General features: G+C 39.9%; 1 protein-coding gene and 2 non-coding genes across 3 annotated transcripts; 1 reads left to right on the top strand and 2 right to left on the bottom strand.

The window, feature by feature from the left end:
- The first annotated feature begins 853 nt into the window (after positions 1-853).
- ccdc25 (coiled-coil domain containing 25) lies at positions 854-5,768 on the top strand. The gene is made up of 9 exons (XM_030047819.1): positions 854-1,066; positions 1,557-1,604; positions 1,746-1,785; positions 2,110-2,161; positions 2,366-2,441; positions 2,913-3,016; positions 3,586-3,788; positions 4,096-4,141; positions 4,808-5,768. Exons 1-9 carry the CDS (start codon positions 1,042-1,044, stop codon positions 4,835-4,837), a joined length of 624 nt encoding a protein of 207 aa, XP_029903679.1. The 5' UTR covers positions 854-1,041; the 3' UTR covers positions 4,838-5,768.
- Positions 5,769-8,410: 2,642 nt separating this feature from the next.
- trnaa-agc (transfer RNA alanine (anticodon AGC)) lies at positions 8,411-8,483 on the bottom strand. Its single transcript has one exon. It is a non-coding gene; the product is annotated as a tRNA-Ala (tRNA).
- A 593-nt stretch (positions 8,484-9,076) lies between these two features.
- trnay-gua (transfer RNA tyrosine (anticodon GUA)) lies at positions 9,077-9,162 on the bottom strand. The gene is given in 2 exon segments: positions 9,077-9,112; positions 9,126-9,162. It is a non-coding gene; the product is annotated as a tRNA-Tyr (tRNA).
- Positions 9,163-9,932: the final 770 nt, after the last annotated feature.

Consider the following 9,932-nt stretch of genomic DNA (forward strand, 5'->3'; position numbering starts at 1 on the left):
CAAAGGAATCAGAGGCAAAAATCAAAGAGACTAAAATCCGGATAAATCCCTGCATATCCTTCTTGCGATTTTGCTAAAGCACTGAGATTACTTATATCAAAAATATATGTAAAAATTTGGGATCTGGTCAGTTTTAAGTGATAACCCATTTTTAATATCGGGCATGAGAAAAACGTATGCAGTTAAGGTTTCTTCAGACACGTTACAAAAAGTACAATAACAATAATAATAATATCAGTAGTGGGTACAATCAAACGTTTTTCTAATTAACAAAAAGTATTAAGATGAAAATGAATAATATACATTTCCATGTAGAAAACAATACTAAAATAAAATACAGTTGCTGTTTTGTAAAAATGTCCTCTTCACAGACACAGGTATTAATATTGATCTAATAGTATAAACTCTCTCCGGTGTAATTTACAAACAAAAGAGTAAACTATGACCTCCAGTCCTTTATCAATAAGTTGAACTCAAATCAAACATTTCACCCATAACCTACATTACACTTGGCACAACTTAAGTGTGATTTTTTCTCAGAGTTTTGCTCATGAATACGTCAACTAGTGGAGGTGGCTAAGATGTCTTGTGCAGATGAGTTTGAGTAAAGTGAGTTTAAATGTGGTTACATCATTGGACATAAGGTACCATATATATTTTGTCATGCATATAGCAAAACAAAAAAGTAATTAAAATCCCATGATGACATAGATGTACAAAGGTTGTATGAAAAGAAATATCCTGAGGGCTTGTAATAAAAATTTAACAAGTCCAACCCCTCCTTCAGGCGTGACTAATGGCAGGCTTTTATTTTGAAGGCCTGCCCATTCTACTTCCTGTGTTTATAACGCGCTCCGCCTCGAGCGTGTAGCTTCCGGGTCAACTCGTACATGCGAGCACTGACAGCAGCAGATGTAGCACCGTCGTACAGCTCTTATTTTGTCATGAACAGGAATATTTAACGCGTTATCGCGCAGAAAAATATACACCTGATATTCCCGGACGTTTCACCACTTAGAAGTCGGCTACAGTTTATTCAAAATGGTGTTTTATTTCACAAGTGCCGGTGAGTAAAGTCGAAAAGCTAAACTGTATCGGCGGCTAGCCAAAGAGAGCTAACGGTCTTAACGTCAAACAACTTAATGAGCGAGAGCTGCAGCTGCAAACAGATGTTGGATTGGTGTGTGTGTGTGTTTGTGTGTGTGTGTGTGAGTGAGTGAGTGAGTGAGAGAGAGAGAGAGAGAGAGAGAGGTAGTGTTCAAGGCTGCACGATATGGACAACATTTCATATGTCGATATTGATGCTAAATATCTCGATCGCGATACAGTATGACTGTGTGTTCACACTTATTTGAAATTTTAACTGTAGCAGAAGTGAAAATTAAGCTTTCTTCAAAACAAACAAACAAAACAGCATAATACCAAGCAGGGGTGGAAAATTTGAAATATTAAGATGTTGCATGTTCATATCTAGATTACGATATAACGGTATATCGTTCAGGGCTTGTGCTGTTGTCACCCTCATTTCTGATTTGTTGCTTCTCCCTCTCTCTCAGTGGTCGAGCCGCCCTACACTATCTACATGGGAAAGGACAAATATGAAAGTAAGTTTTATAGCAGATCACTTTTTAATTGACTCTCTAATCACTCTGTTACCCTGATCAATGAAGCACCCTACAGTTAAGTGAACCCTGGATTGCCATGTGCCATAATCAACGCCAAATCTCTTCATTTGTCTCCTGCAGATGAAGATCTAATTAAATATGGATGGCCTGAAGACATCTGGTGAGAGACTCCTCTTTCCCCCCCTTACTTCTGGATAAATACACATGTAATGTTAGCTGGGTGTTACCTAAACGTATCTGTACACCTGTGTCTCGACAGTCTGTCTTTGGGAAGAAAAGCACCAGTAAAAAGTTTGATCGGCTTTGCTATATGCAATGGATCAATAGAGAAAGTATTAAAATATACGGCTGTGTGTGTGTAGAAATGCAATACCTACTTCATAATGTATTCATGAGTTGGAGTTATGAAACATTACTTAAATAGTATGTTAATTGTTGGTTGTTTATTAACACAAGACATACTTGTCCATATTTCCACTTGCAGGTTTCATGTGGATAAACTGTCCTCAGCCCACGTTTACCTGAGAATGCCAAAGGTGAGGGTTCCACACAGCCAATGAGAATAGAACTAATGTTGCTTTGGGTTTATACTCAATCATATGAGGGGCAGGCAAATTTGAAATGCATTTACGGCCAAAACACAGCCTTTCTCAAAAATTCACCACCACTTCAGTTTATGCTACTTCAACTAGATTGAGATCTTCCTCTTCTTCTTCTTTTTCTTCTTCTTCTTCTTCTAGGGTCTGACCATAAATGACATTCCCAAGGAGGTGCTGATCGACTGTGCGCAGCTTGTGAAGAACAACAGCATCCAAGGTAAAGCTCTTCTGATAATGTCATGTACAGAAGGACAGTGAGCTGGTTTCACTCACTCACCTGGTCCCTGCATGTAAACCTGATCCTTGATTATGTTGAGTCCTAGTGATTCTGCTGTGATATGTGGTAAACAGATATCAGTTCATGACCTAGTTGTCGCATTTCTACTATTAGACAATTTTCATGCTTTACTGCCACAAGCAGGTAGAGGTAAATAATAGATCAGTCTAATAAGTTCATAAAATTGCATTCCTTTACTAATGCAGTCTTTTAAAGCAGGAAATGACAACACTTATGTCATCTGAGAATAATATCCCACATAATATACAGTGTCATATTATGACAGTATAATATTGATACACTGCCCAGCCCTGCAACTCTCTGACAGCAACCCTAAGTATATCATCAGCTGTCATAAGCCTAAGCTGTGTTTGAGTGTGGACTAAGGCTAACTGCGTGTTTTCCTGTCAGGCTGTAAAATGAACAACATCAATGTGGTTTACACACCGTGGGGCAACCTGAAAAAGACTGGAGACATGGACGTGGGACAGATCGGCTTCCATCGACAGAAAGAGGTCAGTAGACCAGCCAGACGGCTCCTTTTTCCTTTCCAAATAATTACCTACAACATCTTCATATAAATCTTCATATAACTCTCTATCACTGCTTGATGTAATAAAATACAAATTCAACCTAAGTCCAGATCATAAAAATTTGTACATTCATTGTAGATGCTTGAGGAACTCCTTCATCCGGGACTCCGGATGAAGGAGTTCATGTTTTTGGAGGCGGTCGGCTCCTCAACACCGTCCCGCCAATTATCCTCTCAGCCCGGCGACTTGCGGCTGCCGCTTTCTTATCTAACGCGGTGCAGCTACAGCGAGTTAGCTCTGTGAACGCTGGTTGATTTATTAAGCATTTGCAGAGATTTTTCATGCACAAACAACATAAAAAGTGACTGTTCTTATTTACCAATGTGCCACTCTGGAGGTTTAGGCTGGCGAAATAACAAAAAAGTGGTGTATATACATAATCATTGCACAAACATCGTGACTGTGTTATGGGTCTTGCTCCAGCAGTATGTGATTACTTCCATTAGCAGAACACGAGTTAACCAGATTTTTGACTGCACCTCTGTGCACAGGTGAAGATTGTGGCAGTGGAGAAGAAGATCAACGAGATCATAAACCGGCTGGAGAAAACGAAAGACGAGCGGTACCCAGACCTGGCAGCAGAGAAAGAGTCAAGAGACCAAGAGGAGAGGAATGAGAAGAAAGCCCAGCTCCAAGAGCAGAAGAGGAAAGAGAAGGAAGAGCTGAAAAGGAAAAAAGAGATGGAGGAACTTAGGTAAGTTGGCTAGTCTGACATTCACCTCATAAGCTGAGTTTCTACCAGCACCGCTTTGTGCTTTATGATGTGTTGCATTAGGAAATCTGAATGGAAATGGAAAATTGTCTTATAATTTACAATTGCAAAATTTTTACTCCTTACTGAAGTGGAAAATGGTTTTGTTAATAAAGAACAAATTTGATACATTTGAATTACTTGTGCCTCACTGTGCAGCACCACACTGAGAGACATTGCTTACATACTTGAACTCTTTTGAACCCCTGATGTCTTCGTCAAGCCATCTGTATTGGTTTTCTCTGTCCAGGAACTATTCTTCGTTGATGAAGAGCGACAATATGACCAGTAATGAGGTAAGGATGCCTGTCAGGGACAAACAGACTACATTTCACATTGAGGAATCAAACTGAAGGCGACAGGAAACTCTGAAAGATGCAAGATCAAGCACCAAAAGAAGAAGCAGTGAACATGTTAGAAAACACCTGCGACAGTATCAAAAAGAAAATATGTCTTTTGGAGGAGAGACAGATGCACATTTGGTTCAGGGTAATAGAACAATTCTAATTGGCATCAAGGCAAATATATGTTCACTGCACTAATTCTCAAAGACAGAAAATCTGCCAGTTATGAGTTCAGTCGTGAACGCAGTTTTAGTCTACATGACAATAAGCACAATTCCATAAACTTAATTTTACAGGACAGCTGATGAAACTAAACTATTAAATGATTTAATACCTGCATTCATGACAGGTGGTCATATGCACAACTAAATATCTAAATCTCCTGGCAAGTGTTTGTACTGTCTGGGGATTTCTTGGAACAGATGCAGTGAATAAATTCTCTGGAGAAATCAAGGATGTGTAGAAACTTTCATTTTAGGCCCAAATGTGCTGAAAACTACGCTGAAAAAGTGGTAGGAGCCCCACAGTTCACTCGATCAGATGTTTTTAAATGGTCTTTGATACCATCTCTGTGTTAGTAATGTAACATTCTCTATATGAACTTGTTTTTTTTTGCAGGCGGGCTACGATTCTGACGACTTCATGTGAAGAACAAGGCAAAACGAGCAGACAGTATCATCCTCCAGCAGTCACGTCTGCTGTTGGGACACTTCCCGCTGCTTTGCCTACTGTAACAGTGCATTGACATTGTACAAAGACAAATGGAAACTTAGCTTTTGGACACTCGGAGCAGCAAGCGAGCCAGTGAGAGAGAGAGCGGGGACTTTTCTGTATGCTGATTGGTTCAAACACTGCTTCCAGACCAAACCGATTTGGTTGGCCTCTGCAAAATGGGACAACATTGTAGCAGCAACATAGGACATCAACGTTAAAGCAATGCTGAAGATTGTTGCTAACAAACCTTACACGCAGCAGATCAGTTTTGATCGGGTTTTCGCTGTAATGTCCAGTCATGCTGGTATCTGTAGGGGATACTAAAGCAAGTGGCCCATTCTGGCTGCAGGATAAATCATCCTTCTATTCACGTTCTTCATACTTAATTTGCTCATTGCCATTGCATGTCAGATTCCATAACAAGCAATCCAGTGTATGCATTAAATTCACTGTTCTGATTAGTTATTGGCACCTCTTGCATTTTTGTCTACAAGCCACCACTCAAAAATGTGGTAAAATTTTTAACAACTTTAAAAGATTTTGAGTTATCAGCAAAATTGCAAGGGGTACCATGACAAATGTTTGAAGCTCTTCTAGCTTTTGTGATTCAGTCATTTAGACTAAAGGGGAATGACTGTGTTCATGTAATGAATGAGCTGCTCTGAGACAAAAGATGTTGATGTGTCTTGGCATTTTGGGTGAAAATGTTTTTGTCTTGAGCATTTGAACACCTTAAATGTATCTTTGTTATGACTACATGTGCTGTCATTAATTAAAGCTACCCCTTCCCCACAGTTTTTTTTTCTACCTAACCAGCAGGATTTAAAACTCTTAATCCACATTAAAGTTTGATTATAAGACTGTTCATGTTAGTAAACTATTAATGTCATTCACCTGACAATTTTTTGTGTTTGCAAAAAGCAGGAAAATAATTCAGACAAGGAAATTCAACTGTCTAGTGTTTGAACACAATTATACAGTGATTATTACAAGATCTTAACTGCATAGTATTCTTAAAGGAAACAAATCAGTATATGAAGTGGATAGGTCCTTTGCACCAAACAACCAATCTACTGCATTAAAGTGAATCTGGTTCATTAAAAATTTTTGGGAAAAATGTATGTGTGAAGAGATATGTCATTTTAGGCACAAGACACGTCTGCTTTTAAAAAGACACGGTTCTATACAGTCACAATACAGTCATGATTAATGAGAAAGCTTTCGGGACACTGGGAGGCAACTGTGGCATGCATGTAAATTCAGACTAAGGATCAATGCTGAAATTTCACAACATACAGTACATGCCAAAAGTTTGGACACACCTCATTCAATGCGTTTTCTTTATTTTCATGACTATTTACATTGTAGATTCTAACTGAAGGCATCAAAACTATGAATGAACACGTGGAGTTATGTACTTAACAAAAAAAGGTGAAATAACTGAAAACATGTTTTATATTCTAGTTTCTTCAAAATAGCCACCCTTTGCTTTGATTACTGCTTTGCACACTCCTGGCATTCTCTCGATGAGCTTCAAGAGGTAGACACCTGAAATGGTTTTCACTTCACAGGTGTGCCTTATCTGGGTTAATTAGTGGAATTTCTTGCTTTATCAATGGGGTTGGGACCATCAGTTGTGTTGTGCAGAAGTCAGGTTACTGCACAGCCAACAGCCCTATTGGACAACTGTTAAAATTCATATTATGGCAAGAACCAATCAGCTAACTAAAGAAAAATGAGTGGCCATCATTACTTTAAGAAATGAAGGTCAGTCAGTCCGGAAAATTGCAAAAACTTTAAAAGTGTCCCCAAGTGGAGTCGCAAAAACCATCAAGCGCTACAACGAAACTGGCACACATGAGGACCGACCCAGGAAAGGAAGACCAAGAGTCACCTCTGCTTCTGAGGACAAGTTCATTCGAGTCACCAGCCTCAGAAATCGCAAGTTAACAGCAGCTCAGATCAGAGACCAGATAAATGCCACACAGAGTTCTAGCAGCAGACCCATCTCTAGAACAACTGTTAAGAGGAGACTGCGCCAATCAGGCCTTCATGGTCAAATAGCTGCTAGGAAACCACTGCTAAGGAGAGGCAACAAGCAGAAGAGATTTGTTTGGGCCAAGAAACACAAGGAATGGACATTAGACCAGTGGAAATCTGTGCTTTGGTCTGATGAGTCCAAATTTGAGATCTTTGGTTCCAACCTCCGTGTCTTTGTGAGACGCAGAAAAGGTGAACGGATGGATTCCACATGCCTGGTTCTCACTGTGAAGCATGGAGGAGGAGGTGTGATGGTGTGGGGGTGTTTTGCTGGTGACACTGTTGGGGATTTATTCAAAATTGAAGGCACTGAACCAGCATGGCTACCACAGCATCCTGCAGCGACATGCCATCCCATCCGGTTTGCGTTTAGTTGGACCATCATTTATTTTTCAACAGGACAATGAGCCCAAACACACCTCCAGGCTGTGTAAGGGCTATTTGACCAAGAAGGAGAGTGATGGAGTGCTGCGGCAGATGACCTGGCCTCCACAGTCACCAGACCTGAACCCAATCAAGATGGTTTGGGGTGAGCTGGACCGCAAAGTGAAGGAAAAGGGGCCAACAAGTGCTAAACACCTCTGGGAACTCCTTCAAGACTGTTGGAAAACCATTTCAGGTGACTACCTCTTGAAGCTCATCCAGAGAATGCCAAGAGTGTGCAAAGCAGTAATCAGAGCAAAGGGTGGCTATTTTGAAGAAACTAGAATATAAAACATGTTTTCAGTTATTTCACCTTTTTTTGTTAAGTACATAACTCCACATGTGGTCAGTCATAGTTTTGATTCCTTCAGTTAGAATCTACAATGTAAATAGTCATGAAAATAAAGAAAACGCATTGAATGAGAAGGTGTGTCCAAACTTTTGGCCTGTACTGTATATCTAAAAAATATACACGGGTGAAATGGACGTTTAGGATCTCAAAGTCCACTCCACAGTAAGTCTCGGATGGAGAGTTTAAACCGGTGTGGCAAAACCAATTTCTCTGTCTGCTTTGTTTAATGTAGGCCTGCTGGTCAGCCACTGCTGTTTCCATACTTAGAAACACCTACATGATATTTAGCACTGTTTTATATGATTCCTTCGAAGATTTTCATAGTAGGCAGTTATCAAAGTGCATATTGTTGCACTCTTGATCTGGAAGGTTTATGTTGCCTGTGTGCTCTGCTGTGGGATGAGGTCTCCTCTGAAAAAGACATGATTTTAAGTTTCTTAGCCATACAGAGGCGATGTACATTTTTCCCCCAAGGATGGCGAAGTCACTTGAGTGGTCATTTTGGCATATTGGTGAAGGTTAGGTTGAGAATAGGGTTCAGATTAGGGTTAGATTAAGATTACAGGAACAGTTGTAGAGAATGAATGTGCGTCAATTAGGCCATGACTTCGCCATCATATGGAAAAGTTTACTGCCCCTTGTACGGCCTCCCTTATTACTTCGCACATTTAATGATTCAAGAAGAAAAGGATTGGAGGATGCGGGCATCGATCCCGCTACCTCTCGCATGCTAAGCGAGCGCTCTACCATTTGAGCTAATCCCCCATATAAACACGCAGTAGGCTGGAGCAATAGAAATAGACTGAAAAACAACAAGTCATGAACCAAGAAGATAACGATATTGCTTGCAATAAATTAAGCATTAAGTCGTTTAAACAGAAAGTAGTGCAAAAAAAGAGAAGAAATACAGCAAAAATAAAACATATGTAACAAAAAAGGGGGAAAAAATCATAGTAAAAAACGCGACAGTATCACAATAAACTCATTTAAAGACATTGAAACCGATGCATACATTAACTGTTTTGATTCACTGCTCCATTTCCTCCATGTATACAAAGAACTTTATGTAAATTTGCATTATCACCTTTATTACTGTAACTACAGCAACCAAATATAACATTTCTATAGAAAGAGTGGCATCTGAGAAAACGCTGTGAGCTATTATTTCCACAGCCCGTATGTTAATTTACAAGACCAAAATAAATGGGAGCAAGCTTCAGGAAGCAATTCCCAGAGAAAGCAGTTCACATCTATGTCACTCATTTTCAACAAATGTTTCAATGGATATAAACTACGGATCGACCTAAATGAGAATGGGTTTTACCTTATTTGAAAGAAAAGGGAAAGAAAAAGTAACCTCCTTCGAGCCGGATTCGAACCAGCGACCTAAGGATCTCTACTGAACCGCTACAGTCCTCCGCTCTACCAACTGAGCTATCGAAGGGGCTGAAGACCTTCTGGGAAATAAGGTGTTAAAAAATGACGATCAATATTAACTTTGCGTTATTAGTTCAAATCAACAGGAGGGGATACATTATTAATTGGAATGGCAGTGTACGCTTCTAAGAAACCAACAGGCTCATTTGACACAATACATAAACATATAAAATTGTAAAAACTTACTAACGGGTACCTGTTCGTTAAAATGGACCTACCTAGCTAACAGCCGCAGGTATCCGCCCGGAGAGGGAAGGCGTTATCGCTAGCTATAAAGTTACGAGCCTCGGAGGAGAGTGCCAAAATCGCCAGTCCTCGACGACATTATCACTGTCAGTGGATCTTGTTTTCTCCAGTTCACTTGCGATGGATGAAGTTTTACTTTTTGCGGTTTTTATGACACGGGCATCGAGTCATCATGTGTTGGTTCTCGTTTTCTCCGTACCTGCACTCTCTCTTTGCTGTCGTAGTACTGCCACCTAGTGGTCAACATAATAAACATGACGTCGCCAGTGTTAGTCTACGTTTCTTCTCTTGTTTTTGTATGAAGCTACTTCCAAAAGCTACTACCGAAATATTTTAACATGAAAAATGGTATTTGTATTTGCAGGCAACAAACGCCTATTTTCAGACACTGCTTTTTTGCACTATTACAGAAAATGCCATTGAGCCTCACTTAGCTGGGTGGACACCACATTGCAATATGTATTATATACACTACTCACAAAAAGTTAGGGATATTCGGCTTTCGGGTGAAATTTCAGGATGAACCTAAAA

Source organism: Myripristis murdjan, chromosome 24 (genome assembly GCF_902150065.1).
Source record: "Myripristis murdjan chromosome 24, fMyrMur1.1, whole genome shotgun sequence".
Classification (NCBI taxonomy): Eukaryota; Metazoa; Chordata; class Actinopteri; order Holocentriformes; family Holocentridae; genus Myripristis; species Myripristis murdjan.

Coding starts and splice junctions, on each gene's coding strand:
- ccdc25 (XM_030047819.1), top strand. CDS start 1,042: ATGGTGTTTTATTTCACAAGTGCCG. Junction 1,605..1,745: donor GGGAAAGGACAAATATGAAA/GTAAGTTTTATA, acceptor TGTCTCCTGCAG/ATGAAGATCTAATTAAATAT. Junction 1,786..2,109: donor GGATGGCCTGAAGACATCTG/GTGAGAGACTCC, acceptor TTCCACTTGCAG/GTTTCATGTGGATAAACTGT.